The 19,354-nt window shown below is 41.4% G+C and overlaps 1 protein-coding gene across 5 annotated transcripts in view; it reads left to right on the forward strand.

Annotated features, from left to right (window-relative positions):
• The window catches only part of MAPRE2 (microtubule associated protein RP/EB family member 2), a 98,160-nt gene that overhangs the window by 74,362 nt on the left and 4,444 nt on the right, over positions 1-19,354 (forward strand). For all 5 annotated transcript variants that reach the window (XM_063168439.1, XM_063168423.1, XM_063168413.1 and 2 more), the window contains 3 exons: positions 19-232; positions 11,229-11,368; positions 15,778-15,933. In XM_063168439.1, coding sequence (XP_063024509.1) covers positions 19-232; positions 11,229-11,368; positions 15,778-15,933 — 510 coding nt within the window. The remainder of the gene's footprint in view (positions 1-18; positions 233-11,228; positions 11,369-15,777; positions 15,934-19,354) is intronic.

Raw genomic sequence — 19,354 nt, forward strand, 5'->3', positions numbered from 1 at the left:
TTAATATCTACCTTTTAGGTAATTCCTGTGGAAAAACTGGTCAAAGGGCGCTTCCAAGACAACTTAGATTTCATTCAATGGTTTAAGAAGTTCTTTGATGCTAACTATGATGGGAAGGAGTATGATCCTGTGGAAGCTCGACAAGGCCAAGATGCTCTTCCTCCACCAGATCCTGGTGAACAGATCTTTAACCTGCCCAAAAAGTCTCACCATGCAAACTCTCCAACTGCAGGTATTTTGCCTCTTAAAGAATTCCATTTCTGTCTCTGAAGACAATTATAAACTGTGATCCGCTCTACTTAAATACTAGTTAAAAATTATTTCCTTGGGTGGTTATGCCATTCTTTTTACCTTATCATAGGCTTAGCATCTTGAGAGAGCAGAAAGTTAACATCTTGTGTGCTCTAGTTTGGCCCAGCCCTATTCAGCATAGGGTCTCCTCCACGGAACTTGAACTCCCTCCATGTAAATGACATGGACTCCAGTAATGTCTAGTGGTGGAGATAAAGGCTTTTAACAATCCTGTTTCTGAATGTGGTATGTGCAAGTGTATTCAAGAACATTAAATGGAGTGTATTGCTTTTTCACACCTCCACCTTTATAGGAAAATGCTGATACAGGCTGATTTCTTTTTTAATTTTTATGGTGAGTAAAATGTTTGCAAATCCGAAGGGCTGACCAAAAGAACAAAAATTAAGTTATTTTTTGTTTTATGTGTGCTTATTATGTGGGTATGCTAGTCCTCCTAACTGAAAAACATACAGCTTTTGCTCTTTCACAAGGATACCTCAGTCTTCTAATTTTTTATTTTGTGCGTGTGTTGGGTTTTGCTAGAACAGAGATGACTCTTCAGAGGAGATTGGTGCTAAATTTTGAATTTAAAACCAAAACAGTGTTGATTAGGCATGGATGTTTTAATTATTGCTAATCAGTACTTACACAGAGTCCAAGCTTTGTCACATTGCCTTGCCAACAAGCAGGCTGGGGGTGCCCAAGAAATTTGGAGGGGACACAGCCAGGACAGCTGACCCCAATAGACTGCACAGATAATCCATACCACATGGCATCATGCTTAGCCAGAAAAGCTGGAGGAATAAGGAGAAGGGTGGGGAGGGATGTTGAGAGTTACAGCATTTGTCTTGCCAAATCACCATTATGAGTGATGGTCTGGCTTTCCTGGAGATAGGTTAATTCCTGCCTGCCCCTGGGAAGTGGTGAATGAATTGTTTGCATGGATTTTGTTTTACCTAATAAACTGTCTTTATCTCAACCCATGAATTTTCTCACATTTCCCCTTTTGAGTTTCTCCCCCATCTCACTGCAGGGGACAGTGAGCCATCAGCTGTGGGGGCTCAGCTGCCTGCTGGGTTAAACCACAGCAGTGTTTCTGGAACAGGCCAAAGGAGCAACCCTGATCTTTGGTGTTTATGTAATGTAGCTGTGACTAGTCACTAAGCAGATGCTGGTTTTGTTAACTGAGAATTTAGTGAAGAGGAGAGCAGCTAACATTTAAGAAAAAGAAATAGGCACTAAAAAAGTATTACTGGACATAGGTTTGTGCATATGGAAATACACATGCACACACACCTAATTCCTTTATTGGTTTGTCCTAGGTTTATGCTAACTCATTCCTCAAATAAGGATTAATATTTAGTTGATTTTAAACTTGTGACCTGTCCTCACATGGGCTTGGATATGCAGCAGTACTCACAAAAGCAGGGGCAGGTGTGAAGCATGAAGCACCCTCACTTTTAGGCTGCCTTGTTCTCTGGAATCCTACCCAGATTTCAGTGTTCTGCTCTGATCACTTCTGACGTCAGAGTGGGGCATACTTGGCCAGCTGCCCTCAGCTCATTAGTGCTTCCTGGAAATAGGGCACCTAATATCAGGCAGTGCTACTCTGGGCTTCTAAAGCTTGTTTACATTCTTTATTTTGCACCTTCTTATGCCTGAACTTCTGAATTGCAGGGTCTGGCACGTTCCAATTTCTCATGTCTTGCACTCCCTTTGGAAACAGAAAACCCAGGTGCTAATGTCAAGATGTTGTCCAATTCAGAAATTGGAAAAGACACTTTTATTAAACACAGACTTTACTGTGCTTGTTAATTCTTCTTACAGATGGTCTGTTCTTCCCAAAGTCACAAATATGTCATCCAAATTAAAGCTGTGCAGGTGACAATCCTACAGAAATTGAATAGCTACTGGAGTGGAACCAGCCAGCTGATGTGGAGGATAATGCAGTAACGTCATGTTGTGTTGTTGGTTGTATGAAGAGCAGGTCCTGTGCCTTCCCAGCCTTTGTATGGAATTGTACATCTCAGATAGTGTGATGAGTTTGATAAGATCCTGTGGCTGTGAGAGTTAGCTTTTTCATGGAAAATTTCCTTCATTATTAACTTAAATATTGTCCAGAAGTATGACAGGCAGAACACTAATTTCTAATAATTGAATTTCTAAGCTGAGGATAGTGGGGTGTGGACATTACATGATGCTGGGTGAAATGAGAGTTCCAGCTTTCCTTGCTGCTTACATTTCAGAACAGAACTAATTCAGTTAGGTGCCAGTCATTCCATGAGCTTACTGAATTCTGGAGGAGCACATTTTCGTGGCACTGATGTACAGTGCCTTTGTGCCTTGCCTCACCCCATCACAGAACCTGCATGTAGGAAGGAATGGGAGCCTTTACTGATGCTCTGGGAGGACTTCTGTGTGCATCTGCAAACCTGTGTGTGCCTCATCTCCTGCTGTTTGGGAGTAAATTGGCATGATGCAGGAGCAAGTTCTGGGCAGTTGGGAAATTACCATGAAAGATGTGCTTCTGTACCTCCGTCTTCCACACTTAGCTGGAAGGGAAAGGGTATTCATTACAGCTGCTATAGGAACCATGATATAAACCCCAGGATATTGTTGTCCTTCTGGGCTGCAAGTGTACATTGCTGGCTCATGCTAAGCTTCTCATCAACCAACAGCCCCAAGTTCTTCTCAGGGCTGCTCTCAATCCATTCTCCACCCAGCCTGTATTTGTGCTTGGGATTGCCCTGACCCAGGTGCAGGACTTTGCACTTGGCCATGTTGAACCTCATGAGGTTTGCACAGACCCACCTCTCAGGCCTGTCAAGGTCCCTCTGGATGGCATCCCTTCCCTCCAGCACCACACCCCACAGCTTGGTGCCATTATTAATTTGTGTGATTTGCTCTACCTTAACAATGAAGCTTTGAAGTTTTAGTAGTACTGCTTTGTCAGTTCATTAACAAAACAAAAGGTAGCACTCATGAGAAAAAATAGAAAAAATAAAGAACCCAGAAGATCTTTCAGCATAATCCAAAAGTTTTTAAACAGAGTGCAGTGGACGTACCTGAATGTACACACCTATTGTTTGATGTCAGGAGCAAGCAGATATATGGGTACTCATTCATATTTGGGGGTTTGGCAGGCTTTAAAATATGCCTAGTCTAGATTGATTAGATATATGTATTTCTAAAGGAATAATTTACTTTAGCTACTGGCAGTTTCATATGCATTTCAGGTGATTCCTTTTGCTCTGTGGAGTAACTCTTCCAGTGGCCTTTGACAGTTTTGGGCTTGAGTGATTTAGGAGATGATTGTTGACTATTCATAATGCCTTATAACACTGTTCTAACAATGTGTTTTCAGAAGTAGATTAAGATAGATGTCCTTGAGTTAACAAGTGGTCAGATCCAGAAAGGTACTGGCATGAATTGAAATTATTTTTGATATTTTAATCAGACTCTAAAGCTTGATGGGATGCCTGGTGTCAGGTACCTGCTTCCTGTACCTGTAAATGGATGTTAACCTGTATCTCTATAAATGGAGAGTGTGGTCTTTTTTAATTTGAAAAATAAACACTTTTAGAAGAACCCAAAACTCGAGAAGTGTAAAAATGCACTGGTTTTTGTGTTAATTGGTGGGCAGGCCCACAGCCATAGCCCTTCCCATTGCGAAGATGATCCTACTGGGGAGTCAGCGCAGGTCAAGGATAATGCAGCTTGGAAATGGAAGCATAAATAGGTCCCTACAACTAATCTGCTGTGCCTCCCTCACACTGCCTTGTCCCCTCCTTCAGGGACAGAGCCGATTTGTGGCCGAGCTGGCGGTGGTGCCGTGGGTGGATGGCTTTGGTAACGTGCCACAGGGTGCTTCCAGACACAGCAGGAGCAGCAAGGTTTCACCAGGTGACTGCAGCTCCCAGGTGGGGAAATGAGGGTCTTTTCCTCCTTGAAGGAGCAGCACAGAGCACTGCTGTAGGCTCTTGGCAGCAGCACCACAGCTGCTTTTAGAGCTGATGCCATCTGCCAGCCCTGAGCCGACTTTCGATCTCCTACAGCCTCCGCTCTGCTCTAATGCAGTGGTAAACAGCCTACAGATGTAGAGTCAAAATTGTGGTGCAGGATTAAAATATTAGGGCACTGTTGTTTGTGCCAGTTCTAATGCTCCCTGCGGGAAATAGCGGAAAAGGCTTCATCTGATCAAAATTGGAAATAGTGATCAGGTTGTCAGGATTTTAGCTTAGTGTCTTATGTAAGTATTCATGTATGTCAGAGCAAATCTCCATGGAGCACTCTCTAGTGTATGGGTGGGAGGTGTCAAAAATACACGGGTATAAGACAGCTTAATAAAATTAATTATTTACATGCAAGCTAAAAATGTGAGAGGTTCTTAGATCTGAAGGCTGTTAGATTTTTTTAGTTTGAAATATTCAGTGAGAGCAGGATGACTAAAGCAGAGCTGGAAAATACTGGAGGATCACATGAGGGCTAAAAATAATCACGCTATGACAGGGAAAATAACCAGGGCAGAATGAACTGTTTGTGCATGAATGCATTATATATAATGTGCCATCGAAAAGCCAATTGCACAAGAGGAATACTGATTTTCTGTAGGGAAACAGTATATCCTGCTGTGACAGATGTGCTGTAAATTAATTTTGAGGGATAAAAATACTCAGCAAGTCCGGTCTGGTCTTTATTTTAGCAGCTAGTGATACAATTAGAACTCCTGGGAGGCTGGAGATCTCCTAATGCTTTTTTTTTGCTTTCCACCAAGACTTGCTACCTTTTCCCCCAGTGGCAGGCAGTAGGTGCTGGCAATGGCAATCTCTGTTCCCCGTGGTGCAGTGCTGCAGGACAGCGTGGCAGAGCTAGGGATGGAAAGAGCCGCAGGGTGACAAACTGAGAGTGTTTTCATCCCTGGTTCATACAAGGCCAAGGAATTGTACTGACCGAGGGGAACAGCATGTGCAGTGACAGCGCCGGCCTGGGAGGTAAAGTGGCTCAGCTGTACGCAGACACATCTCCCCTGCCAGCATGAGGAGCATTTAATTTTTAAATCCATTGAGCTCGAGAATTTGGACCAGGAGGCAGCGCGCTTGCAGTGCATGAGCCAGGGCCTTTTTTCAAGAGAGATGATTGTGTTGGGAAAAGCAGTGGTGAAAATGGCTATTTAATTTTCAGTGTATTGTGGGTGTGGTCTGAGTGTCTGTGCTGCACAAATGTTGCACATTCTTTCCTTTTCCAACATGCATTTCTTTGTAGATTTTTTTAGATTTTCCTTTTGAGACTGCTTTCTCCCTAGAGCTAAGCAGACAGTGAGATTTTAGAAAACACAGGTTTTTAAGAGCACTTGAAATTGTAAACTGTGTTCTTCTTTTAAGCCTGTGGAATAGTTGCATCCATTGAAGATAAATGTTTGCATACTAAAGGTATTTCTAGAGCAAATAGAGGTTTCAGTTGAGAAGAAACTGAATTCAGTTGTTGATTATTTTAAATAATAAATAAATATTGGTTATTTTAAATCTAGAGTACAGTCTTCATTTTTGATGAGGGGGGGAAAGGCTTTGGTTAGTTCTCTTCCATCAGATCTTGTATTAAAGACAAACTGAGGCAGTGAGGCCACCAGTAAAACCTTTTCATTTGACAGGTTGGTCTCCATTGGATTTTCTCACTTGGATAGTTCTCTTGAAATTGTGAAAATTTCAAGTACTCACACACACTTCTCTTTGCCAGCTGTGTGGCAGAAAGGATGAATGCAGAGCTCACCAGGCTGTACTGGACCAGGAGCTGTGAAAGTTTGAGGAGCTGAGAGGTCCTGCCAGCCAGGGGAAGGCAGTGCCACAAAATAATTAGGACAGCTGCACTGCAGCATTGGAATTCGGAGTTAAGTCAGATTTTGTCTGAGGTCATTTAATTCCCATTAAGTATCATTTGTCATTGCTTATTTCATTAAGTGTCCCTAAATTGAGCATTTGCTTGTGTCCTGGTGTAGCTACAATAATAAGAGTGTGTGAATATTAATTAATCTGCTGTTCTCACTCTCTTGGTTTAAGCGGGTGGAGAGTTTTTCTTCAGCTTGTGAAGAAATTACTGAGGCCTCTTGTTGGGTTTGGTTTTTCTCCTGTGGTATGAGTCAGGAATATTCATTTTATGAAGTCCTTTAATTTGACTAAAATAGACTGTGAGTGATTCCCAAATTCCACTGAAGCAGTGGTTGTGTGGGCTCAGCCAAGTCTTGTGCTTGCTCAGGGCTTCCATTGCTTTCCACACTCTCCTTATGCACGTCCACACTGCATTCATGCACGTGTTTCCTTGAAATTTTGCATAAATATTTAACAGCATACTAATTACTCATATAGCTTCAAGGAAGATTTCTCTCTAAACGTTAAGTAGGTCTCTTGTTACAAGACTGTGCCTGTGATGTAAAGAGAACTGGAATTTGCAGCACAGCTTTTTTGTACCCAAAGCTGCACGGTGCCAACAGCCACTGTTTTATGTTGCAGAAGTTTGCATCTGTTTGTAGAACTTAGGTATTTAGCAAAAAGAGTAGTGAAGCTGAAACTGCGTGGGATACATTTAATTATGGGGTTTTTGTACAAAAAAATTAGTAATTGTTTCTGGAGTACCACAGATGGAAACCTCGAATGCATTTCAAAGCTGGTTCATCTTAATTCAGTAAAAGAACAGAATAATTTGTCTTTCAATTGTGAATTGACTTTTCTCATCTCTGCTAGTGTTATGTGGGCAGGTACAAAAAGTTATCCAGGTGCTAATTGAAACAGCTGCAATACTGTTTACAAAAATATTCTAATTGGAACCCTGCACTGACCTAAAATCAGAGCATGCTGTCACAGAAGTTCTCACAGAACAGTGGAGGTGGGAGGACACCTCTGAGATCATCCTGTCAAACTGTTCTGCTGAAAGCAGAGTCACCTTGAGCTGGTTGCCCAGGACCATATCCAGTCACATTTTGAGTACCTCTGAAGCTGGAAACTCCTCAACCTCTCTGTACAGTTTGTTCCAGTATTTGATAATCCTCAGAGTGAAGAAGTTTTTTCTTATGTTTGAATGGAATTTGTTTGATTTCATTTTGTGCCCATTGCCTCCCATACTTTGAGGACCACTGAAAGGAGCCTGTTTCCTTCCTTCTTTGCACCTTCCCTTGAGGTGTAGATGAGATCCCCCTGAAGCCTCTCTTCTCCAGGCTGAACAGACAGAGCTTTCTGACCTGGCTTGTGTGTGAGGTGCCCCATCCCTGAGTCTTTGTTGCCCATTGTTGGACCCTCTGCAGTTCATCCATGTCTGTCCCGTCCTGGGGAGCCCTGAACTGAGCTGAGCATTCCTCATGGGCCTCTCCAGTGCTGCCTGGAGGGGGAGCATCCCCTCCCTCAGCCTGCTGATGGTGCTCTCCCAGTGCAGCCCAGCCCTGCCTTCCTTGCTCAAGGGTGCTCTGCTGGCTCATGCTCAGCTCAGTGCCCACCAGGACCCCCAAACCCTTTCCTGCCACAGTGCTTCCCAGTCTTTTGGCTGCCAGCATGTTTTGGGGCATGGGGACGTTCTTTTCCAGGGAAGGGCCCTACATTTCTGTGTGAACATCAACAGTAAGCTTCAAGAGGAATTAATAATGGCAAACGGTTATGTTGCAGATCACAATGCAATTCTCTCACTGATCAGGGAAAAGAGATGATTATTGGATACTTTTTACCTAAAATACCTGTATAAAATTTTGTGCTTTCTCAGAATGTGTAAATGGGTCATATATAAATATTTTCATGGAAGAAATTATGTTGGAAAGAATTTAATAATAATAAACTGCTTGGGTTATGTAGTCCCTCTGAGCAGTACATTAGGAGTTATTCCATTATTGCACTAATTGACTGCAAAACCATTGCTCAACACCAAGTCATTAAGTCTATCAAGATCTTTTGTCTCTCTTTAGATATCTGGCTGTTTCAAGTACTTTGCATTACTCCACCGACCAGCATCCTTTAATTATTTTATGAAATTAGGCTTCTGCTAGAATGGAAACTTACTTCTGGGCTGATTATAAAACTGATGCCTTAGAATAAATGTGCAGTAAAGCTTTTTTTTTTTTGTTCTAGGAAATTTTAGATTAGAAATCCCTGAGCATTCTCTGTTGCAATTAAGCTTTATCCAGCTGTTGCTGATACTTCCTAGTAACTAGTTAACTGGTTTTTATCTGTGTTACTGAAATTGGAATATTGTGGTCATTTAAGAGCTGATCCCAAGCAGTGGAGCAAAAGTTGATTTCTTTTGATTTGTCTGGACTTGATTAAAAAAAAAAAAAAAAAAAGTAAGCTTTATAAAGCTTAGTGGCACTTTGCTGTAGAAATCCAAAGGGCTTTGTTGTTTTCAAAGGAGGGCACAATACAATGCCAATGTCAGTGCTGCAGGCACTGGGGATGAGGCTTGCTCAGCTCTAGGAGAGCACCTCAGCTGCAAATTAGAGAGAATACCTGGGGATCGAATGTTTGTGCCTGCTCTTTCCTTAGCTCTCTCTGTGCCAACTTTAAAGCATTTACTTTTCAGTTGATGCCCTGAACCTGCATCTTGTAGTTGTAGAATACAATAAGAAGTAAATGTTGCTGCTTTGGTCATTAAATAACTTGTGACCCAGCTAGAATGCTAGAGTCAAATGATTTTATTTCATGTGTGTGTTCTTATTGCATATTTTGACACTAGCTTACTTCTGTTCATCTGCTAATCCAAATGAAAATTATTTGAGAATGTTTTAGCAATCCTGCTCTAAACCAGCTGATTTTTACTTAGTTATAATATGGGCTGAACCTTGAAAGCATTGAGGGCAGAATGGTAGAGTTAGGCAATTTCAGAAAGAAAAATAGCAGCAAAAGATCTTGGCATTATTAATGATTTTCAACAAATTATTTATTCTTTGCTGATCTAAGTATGATGTGAAAAAAGTCTCATTTCAGACATATACAAAACACTGAAGTTTCCCAACTTTAGCAAGTATCTGAAATCTGCTAGAGAAGAGTTTGTGTATGCAACAGACATGGAAGATGTTGGAGTCACCAGTTTCTAAAAGAAACAAAACAAAAACAAAAAACACTGAACAAAAGGGAAAAAAACCCACAACCCTACGACGAAAAACCCCTGCCAGTATGCTTTTTCCCCCCCTTATCTGTCTTATATTAAAGAGCATAGAAAAGGAGGATGGCTGCCTTGCACAGAAATGTTTACACATGCTAACTGAATTATCATGTGGTTTGTTTGTGTTCTGTTGGCTTTAGGTGACCCAGTTAATACAGAGTTATCCATAGGGGTGGGAGGAGATTCTTGCTACAGAGGGAGGCCTGTGACTAAATCAGGAAAGCTTAAGCTTGATTAAATAACCCATTGCTGCTCTCCTTGCCCATCACTTGCCAGCTCCTCCAATGAACCACTGTCACAGTTCTAGGTCAGTGACACTCTGTGAGCTCCACAGTCTGGGCACATGCATGGCCCCACAGGCTGTCTCTGCCTCTCCCTGCCTCCTTGCCCTTTCTTCCTAGTAATGGCTTTTTTGAATACATTTGTTTTACAAAGAATTGCTTTATTAAAGCATTGTCTGACACTGGGGATACACTGTGGAAATGACAACTTAGAACAATTTGTGGTGTCCATAAATCAAGTAATCCTATGGGAGGAGCAGCTGGTGAGGTGTGGGGTAGAGGGTGGCTGCTGAGAAAGCATGGGCAAAATCCCTGTGGAAGTGGTGAGCAGCAAGCTCAGAGCCCAGCTGGGAGCTGGGTGCCTGCTGGACCAGGGCTGTCTCCTGTGTGGCTCAGGGTTCAGAACTGACAGCATCTGATGGTGGAGGATGGCATGGAGCCTGTCAGCGCGTTTGGATGGCTGTGTTTTGCTCACTGTAGGAATCAGTGATGAACATGGGTGCTGCTGAGCAGGACCTCTGATTCACATGCCTGCCTGCTTAAAAAATCAGAGGCCAGAGAGAGGCTGAGTTTCTGTTTTGTCTCCTTAACCAAACCAGTATCAGATGTCCCTCCAGTGCATCTCAAGTTTGTTCCTTGTTGGAGGGAACAAAGAAAAGGCTGAGGCAGAGTGCAGTGCTGGGGGAGAGCTGTGAGCCAGGCCCTCGTGTTTGGGCTCAGTGACTGTAAGGAGCACCCAGCATCAAGAGAGGAAAGATGGAGAGGCAGAGCAAGGCGTGAGGAGCTGCCTGGGAGGTTCCCGTGAAGGCACTGCAAACCCTTTCACACAACTGTTGCTCTGCTTGGGCATTTATGTGCCAAGTTATTGTGGAAAAAGAGTCATGCACTCATTACTGAGTGCGCACTCATTACTTGCCATTTTTGCTGGTGAAGATGTTGCTCTATATTCTGGCAGCTTTGCAGCACAAGTAATTAAAAAGAAATAGGAAAACTTAAGGATATCAAAATACATCTTCTGGTCACTGTGGCCAACTGTGAGTTCACCAATGGGTTTAATTCTGCTCTGAGTTTTAATGCTCTTGTCTCGGAGTGGTTTACATTTGAAAATTAAAAAAGCACAGAGGCAGTTTAGCTGGCTTTATTTCAGCTCTGTCTTTCTCCAGGGAAATTGAGGATAGCTGGATATGTTAAGTAATGGGATGGGGGAATGCTCTCTTAACAGCACATTTTTTTGAGCTGAAAGCTGCTCAGGTCTAAGGGAACTTTTTATTCCTGGTGTGATGTTGTTTATTTTGGTTTTAGAGTTGCCTCACTCTCAGTAGCAGACTCAGATTGATAGGAAATGTGGTTTTTCCTTTCCCAAGGCATAACAGCAGTGGAATTTCCTCTACTGTCACCTTGAAGTAAGAGAAAGGATGGATGGCTGTAAAATCAATTCTTGTGTTTCAGTACCAGATTAATAGGAATGCATTTATTACAGAGATCAATCTTGTTTAATGTTTATTTATTTACTGTGTTTTTCAGGTGCTGCTAGATCCAGTCCAGCTTCTAAACCAGGATCAACACCTTCTCGCCCATCTTCAGCAAAAAAAGCTACACCAAGCAGCTCAGCATCCAAATCAGATAAAGATTTGGAAACTCAAGTCATACAGCTCAGTGAACAGGTAAATTTGCTTTAGGCACAAAAGTAGATGCATTCATTGTCACAGGCAGGCATGAAATCTAATATTGTCTTCTGATGAATGATGCTCTTCAGAATTACAAAGGGACAAAAAGTGGAAATAGTTCAGCTGGAAAGAAATAAAAGAAAAAGAAGAGATTTATTGTGAAAAATAATGTCTGGCAGAGATGACTGATTTTTGCCAGTATTTTTAAATTATGATCTTAGGAGTGACGGGTAAGTCTTGCTGAAGCATGGTAATTTTATTAGATGTTGAAATATATCTTTTATTTCACCTGGATAGGAAAAATCCAAATAGTGTCTTTGCTCTTGTGTATTACGAATTTGAAATAAATCATTTAATGTGCCCCTGTGGAGAAAACAAGCCTGTTTGTCATACCAAGGTGTTAAGAGATTTGCAGTTAAAGTGAGACTGGAGCATTGTGCTCTGCTTTCTGTAAGGAAAGTGTTAAAGATGCTAACACACTATTTTCATTTAAAAATGCAATCTACCTTTCTGAGAGTACTTAGTTATATTATAAATAATGTTTTGTGATATAATTGAAAAAATTCAGAAATTCTGTAATGTTAGGAATGTAAGGGCTTCACTTTTGTTTATGCTCTGGAGCTTTATACCATTCTCTCATTTCTGAACTGCAAGAGTGTCTGCACTGGACAAGAATAAATACCTGCATCTGGCTTGAGACTGTGCTGTCAGAATGGTGTGAATGCCGCTACTATATATGAGGCCTGAGCCCTATATTTGTCCTTGGTGAGGGAAAATGGAAAGGAAAAAACTTGTATTTTAGAGCTCCTGGCAGCTGCATTCAGGAAGCAGTCATTATTCTGGATCAAGTATAATTTTCCACAGTTAAAGGCATTTCAGCTTCAGACTTACATTGACCTGAGCAGCAATGATTTCAGTTTGCTGGGGCACTGTTTGCATGTTTTTGATGAGCTGTGCTCTGAAAGGTGGTGGATGGATTGCCACATCCCAGACAGGGTGTTCTGTGGATTCAGGGTATCATTCTGAGCAGCAGAGAGCACAATGGGATCCTCCTGCTTTCCAAATGGGCTCTAGATTGTTGCTGGAACAGAAAAGTTTTTAAATGTTGCACAAGGAATGGATGTATATATTTTTTTATGGAATCCTTTTTTTTTTAATCAGTGTCGAGCAGAGTTCAAATGTCAACTTAATGCAACTTAAACCACAACATTTGTACTGAGAAGTCAGAATGTGTTTGCTTCAGGAGGAAGAGTTGGTTGGCATCTGAGCAACATAGAAACATTTGATCTTTACTGAAACAGACAGTCACTATCACATCCACTGCTAACATATTCCTAGCACGTTCCAAGTGTGAAAACCTTAAGCTTTATATACAAATAACCCTGGAGGAAAACATGACTTCCCCCATCACCGAAGAGAAGAAGAAATTTTGAGGATATGAAAAACTGATTCCTTAATAGCTAGTTTTTAAGAGACATCATCTAGCTAGAATGGTCTGGAAGCCTTTTTTTCTTAATGCTGACAGCATTTGGTATCTCATTTCCCACTAATGGATACTTGTAAACTGTGGCTGTGTTACACGAGCCAAAAAAGCTAGGCTGCAAGCAGCTCTGAGCCAGGTTTTCCTGACCCCCCAGAGTGAGCATGCTGCAAGAGCCAAATTGCCTGGTTTTTACTACTCTGCAGCAGTTGTGGAGATGAGGCAGCAGCCTCCATTAATGTGTTTGTGTTTCTGTGTTGATTATAACTAAGAAGTGCTGAATTGTGTCCTGGATATCTGAGTCCTATGTGGCTCTAATTGTTTTTTCATTCCTTTCATGGACAGCAGTTGAGGGAGATGGAAACACCTGAACTTCCATGCAATTGGTAGCAGAAAAGTTTAATCAGTGGGGATGTCTGTACACTATGTTTTACCATAGTGTAGCTTAATGAGCTATTTGTAATAATTGTAAGCATCCCTAACATTTGCCAGTTAATGGCTCCCTACAATCATAAAGTTTCATTTAAAATCATCTTCAAACTATGCCAGTAAATTAAACTCCAAAATTAAATTCCAAGTAGTGTCACTGTGCACTGGAACTTGATTACCCACAGCATTGAAATTACTCTCTCCCGAAGAGTGTCTGAGTGCAGCTGAGGTGACAACACAAACCAGGGGCTGTTGCATACAGAGAGGGACTTTTACAGGTGTAGAATGGTCCCAGGAACTACTAGCTGTGTGCTGGTATACATGTAGTTTCTGAAAACAGCATCCTTGTGGCTTTTAGCCTACAGTTGGGCCTAATCTGCAGCCTGGCTCTGCAGCCCTGTGAGTATTCATGGTACCAGTGAGTGCCAGCAGAGAAAAGTCCAGTCAGTAGGAACTGCTGCCTTTGCACCCATTACCTGGGCTGCAGAGGGGTGCTTTCAGTCCAGAAATAGAGCATGGGAGCTGACATGATCTGTTCCTCAAGTGTCAGCCTTCTGGCATGCTTATGGAAGGGAAAAGTAGTATGCAGATATGCAAAGTGTCTGAGGAAATATGGATTCACATGGCACACACAGGTAGCTGGAGCTGAAGGGAAGCATATCTAGTTTGGTTATAGCAATGTTTACTATATACACTAGTTAATTAAGTCTGTGCACATGTACATACTTTAATGATTTTATTTCTTTAAACAGCATGAATGTGAGAGAATGAAAACAGGAGAATGTCTTCATAGTAAATAGGTCAGAAGGGGAGATAGTCTCAGCTATTAGCTGCCAGTTTTTCAGCTGAAGTTCATTGTTTTCCCAAGCTCTAGCAAGCACAGGGCAAGAGATCTGGAAGCAGTTACATTCTTATTCTGGCTGGATTCAGGCATTGCTCTCAAGCAATATGCTGTGGCAGTTCCAGAAGGCACATCCTAAGTATGAGGTCTTCATCTGTAGACCAGAATATTGTAAACTCTTGCTTCATTTTGCTATTCCTACTTTTGTAATAAAATAGTTAATTTTAAGGTGACTGGTGATTATATCCATAATGGATTCAAACTGTCAAGAAAGACTTGAGTGTCACACTTAGACAGCTGGTCAGAAATGAATTAGTGCATAAATGAGGTGCCCTGAGAGCCTGCTCTGGTAACAGGTCAGTTCTACTGCTTGATGCCTTTGAGAGTGCAATCAAAGGTCAGAAAAAGGCATCCCTTGCTCAGCAGTCATGGAAAAACAAACTGAAAGGATTTAGTAGGCTATCAAAGCATTGTTTGAACTCTCCTGGTATTTTTACTAGTGAAGAAAATAAATTAACTTGCAGTAGAACTGGCAACACAGAAGTTTCTATTAAATTGTATTAGTTCACTGAATGTAGTCTGATATGATTTAATTTATTTAGCATGTTTTATTTAAAAATCATTTGTATAATTGCAGGATTTAAAATGTGAATGTTTGGTTGTAATTGGATGTGATTGTGGTCAATGTGTTTACTGTAGACAGCTTTATCTGTGATTATTTCTGTTGGTTTTTATGCTGCTGTCCTCTGAATTTCTGAGCCACTTAGATGTTCTCCTGATTGTGTATACCACATTAGACAGAAGTTTATATGTTATGCTCCCACAAAACCTCTCTTTTTAAAATATATAGGTATAAAACTATATTACAGCATCTGTTGTGATTTATCCAAAGCCTAATCATTAACAGCTACATTGCCCATGAATTATTTGCAGCAGTCCTAGTGGTGAAATTGAGGCTGACAGTGTAGCTTGAAGACTCTTGTGAACAAGGTTGCAAGGGAAAAGGTACTTGGCATTTGAGAGAATTTGTTGGTAGAAACAGCACATCAGTCAGAGCAGGTAGCCCGTGGTGCACCCAGCCATGGCAGCAGAGAGCTGAAACACAGGTTTTGAAAATGTGGTAAGTGAGGAGGCAGAACAGTAGAGGTGACAACCAGCACAGCAATAGCACATTTGTAACTTGAGGACCTTTTCATTTCCTAACTAGACTATTTCCCTCCTCTGCTAGTTCAATGTATTTTTAGGCAAGGAGACATTGTAGATTTCCCAACAACTACACATTTGTCCAGGCAAAATAATGCAAGTTCTGAGCTGAAAATTTTAGTAATTACCACTACATGACATTTCTGGCAATCCTGTTAGGAGACATGGCTTTCCTGATTTCCTCACTGCTGCTTTGAGCTTCAGTTTAAAAGAGTGCTGAGAAAATTGAACTTAAGGGATCAAGGTTAGGATGTATCCAGAGGAGTAGTGGGGGAGCCTGATTCTCTGTGGGGTAAAGTTCAATTTAGCACTGCAGAAAGAAAACTGGACTTCATTTCAAGCTATAAAATCAAATATATATTTAAGATTGTTTCACATACAAAATTTTAGACTGTGTTCTTTTGTCTGTAGTGCATCTCAAAACTGATGCATCATGTCTTGGTTTCTATGCAGGTACATTCATTAAAACTTGCACTTGAAGGTGTGGAGAAGGAAAGGGATTTCTACTTTGGCAAATTAAGGGAGATTGAACTTCTCTGCCAAGAACATGGGGGAGAGAATGACCTTGTCAATCGGCTAATGGAAGTCCTTTATGCTTCAGATGAACACGTAAGTTGAAGCTTAATGGGTTTTATCTCAACAAAAAAAGCTTAATTGCATAAAATTTTATTGGTGTAGTATTGGGTCATATCCTGTATTTAGAACTGCAGCTAGAATTCCTGTGACTCCTCCGCAAAAAGGAGGTTTGCATTGAAATTGCAAACAACAGGCTTTTTAGCTTGAGGGGAGGATTCAGGAGGTTTGTTGCTTTTCACTGCTTCAGTGTAGGTTTTGTATTCTGGGTTTGCTGAGCTTTATCTAAAAGGGGAGTATCTCTTTCTCAATTTTAAATTGATTTCATATGTTTCTGAGCCTGTATTGTTTTTTTCATCTTCCCCCTATGTGCATGAAGTCTTTTACTCATGTCCTTTAGTGTGTTGAAAATCACAAACATTCTGGCAGAGATGCTGTTTGCTGTCTACAGCTGTGAACCTTCTCTGGCCCATGTGTTGGAATATGTTTGGTGTAGGTTGCCAAGTACATAATTATATCTACAAGGATAATGCTCTTTAGCATTTTTTATCCTGTTGCTATAGGCAAAATTCTTCCTTGTGCAAACCAAATAATCCTCTATTAGCAAAATTTCAAAAGTGTATTGTCTGCAAGATTAAGCAAGAATCTCATTGCATCGTAGACTTAATGTTGTAGACACTGAACAAAGCAAGAAGCTGCAAAGGGTGCTGGTTAAATTCCTCAGAGACATTCAGGGATAATGATTCAGTGGAGATTTAGCTGAACTACTCCCATTCATGTTAACTGAATCCCTGTATGGATTGTACTGACAATTGACCCTTCAGGCACCAGTGGAGGAAGGCTTTGGCTCCATAGTGTACAAGCACCAACTTAATCCCTTGGCTGCACCGTGGTACCATAGGCTGTTCTTACATCTGCTCTCAGAAAGCTGTTGCAGCAGCAGTCAGCTGACTTAGTTTTATATCAAAACTAGTGCTGGAGGAACTACTAATTCAACATATTTTTTCTAAAAGAGGCCAATGTAGGGCCTAAGTGTTTGAAAATTAGGTGCAAGAGAACCTCAAGTTTGAAGCTAACAGGTGCCACTGCTCAGATGAGAAGTGACAAGGGAAAGAGGATTTGTTCAGCAGTGCAGAGTGAGTGCTAGAGAGTAAAAGGAGGAGGAAACCATTATTTTCATAATAATAAACATTAAGACAAATTTGCCAGGCATGTGATAACAGGGTAAAAGTGTTGCATATATATAGTGGTCAAGGAAAATGTCTTCTGGATTCAAGAGCAGTGATTTATTTATAAAGCAAAGCCAGAAAAATCCCTCTTCTCCCCATACCCCTACCACATCTATCTGTCTCTTGGCTTAAATAGCAGAGTGGTTCCACATCAAGGAATGCATTTGTTGCTTTTCCTTCTACAGTTTTCCTTACTGGCAGAACACATTACAAAATGTTCTGCTTCAGTTCATTTCCCAGTGTTTTATCTGCTGCTTCCCTCCAAGCCTCTCTCTGCTGAAATCATCATCCACGCCTGCATGTGAACTACATACAACTGTGCTTTCATCTAAAACGTGGTTGCTGTTGGAGACTGGGTGTGTCGCTGCAGCAGGAGGGCCCTGCTCCTCCAGAGAGGAATGCAAAATTCCTCACACAATTTTTTTGCTCCTTTTGGTGGGAGACTTGATCTCCTCAGCTTAACAGATGGACTGTGACTTGCTGAGGAAAGACCCAAATGCATTAGCACTAAGCCAAAGACTGTAGCTTAGTGCTGATTCAGATCCTGCCTGCTTTTTGGTTTTGGACTTCACTCTCTTATTGCCCTGCTTTGCCCTTCAGATCAGTTTTTTTTTTCTCTCTGCCTCTGTAATGAATTTGTCCTAAGTTAAATTCTTTATCTTGCAGTATTTTGCAGGTTAATCCCTTGGTAAGAGCAGTTAGGCTTTCTTAGTCAGGCCATGAGGCTGTTAGGTGAATTGTGTGCAGAATGATTCAAAATGCAAGTTCAGTCCCTCAAATAATCATTTCCCAGGTGTTTGATTATTGTGGTATTGCATTGAAGAGATTTTGATCAGGTTCATGTCTTGGGGTGGGAAGTGGGGTAATTATTTTTCTCAGAATTTCAGTTTATAGTGTAGTTTCAGTCATGTCACCTCCTTAGCTTCTGTTTTGCTTAATTCAATAAGAACTAATTTTTTAAGACTACACATTTTCTTTTTCTTTTTTTTTTTTTTTCCTTCATTTTGGTGACTTTGAGCAGTGCAAATATCAATCCAGTTGGTTCCTTCTCTTTAGAGCCTTTCTTCTCTTCTCCCTATTATGGTTCTGCTTAAACCTCATCATTATGTCTCTGCTTAGGCACGAAGGATATCATATCTTCTACATGTCATTTAACATTTGCCTGATCAGTCTGTAGACCTTTGTAATTTTTAATCATGAATTGGTCATCTGTAATCCTACTCCTTCATCAAAAACATCAAAGTTGCCAGAGAACAGTGAGGGGTGGAGAGATGTGGGCCCTACTTTTCAAGCTCTCAGTGTGTAAAGCACTTGGTCACTTAGAAAAGCTTTTGCTTTCCTGCACAGGCTCTTGTGGTTCAGTTCATGTAGAAGTTGGGAGAATTGCTCATGTTGGGTATTTCACTTTCTCTGCTCAGTTTCCAAGAGCAATTGCTCGACATGCAGCTGGTTTGGTGACTTTCTGCTCTAGCAGCTTCTATATCTGCTGCTACTTTTGGAAAAGGCCCCACCTCCCCAACACCAGGTTTTCACAGTCTAACTCTTCAGTCTACAGGCACATCTGAATAGCTTGAGGCAGATAGATCTAAGGGTCAAAAGAGACCATCTCTCAACTAGGGAGACAGAGATGACCATGGTCATGTGGCTCAAGCCAGAAATAAATGCTCTAAATAGATCTTCCACTACTTTCCTTATTAGGGGATGCTGTTCAATGAGATTCCATAGTCCCAATGTAATTGGACTCTTATGGTTCCCATTTCATGTATTTATACAAGCTGTACATACTGAAAAACATGTCCCAGCTCTCAAAACAACTTCTGAGGTAGTTACATTATAAGGTTCACTATTTCCATCAAAGATAAACCTGGCAAAGTAGGAGCCACCACTCCTCTTCAGAGCTATGGAGTAGATTCCACTCCCTGTGCTTAGAGGCTTTTCCCATTGTAAAGATGAGAGGAAAGCACGTACATGACCCATAAAGTCTGCACAAGTGGGCTTTCTGACAGTGCATCTCATCACCCACAACCTGTGGAACATGTGCATTCCAGAGCAGGTCACCTCAGCACAGAAGGAGGGTCAGGACAGATGGGGTTAAGGCAGCATCACTCACTGCAGCTAAAGAAGCCTCAGTTTTCTCACCCCGCAGGGCAGGGTCACGTTCTCCCAGCTGTCAGCTCCTCCCTGTGAACCTCCCGTTCTCTGCACATCCTGCACCCTTGCAGCCCATC

This window comes from Melospiza melodia, chromosome 1 (assembly GCF_035770615.1).
Source record: "Melospiza melodia melodia isolate bMelMel2 chromosome 1, bMelMel2.pri, whole genome shotgun sequence".
NCBI classification, from domain to species: Eukaryota; Metazoa; Chordata; class Aves; order Passeriformes; family Passerellidae; genus Melospiza; species Melospiza melodia.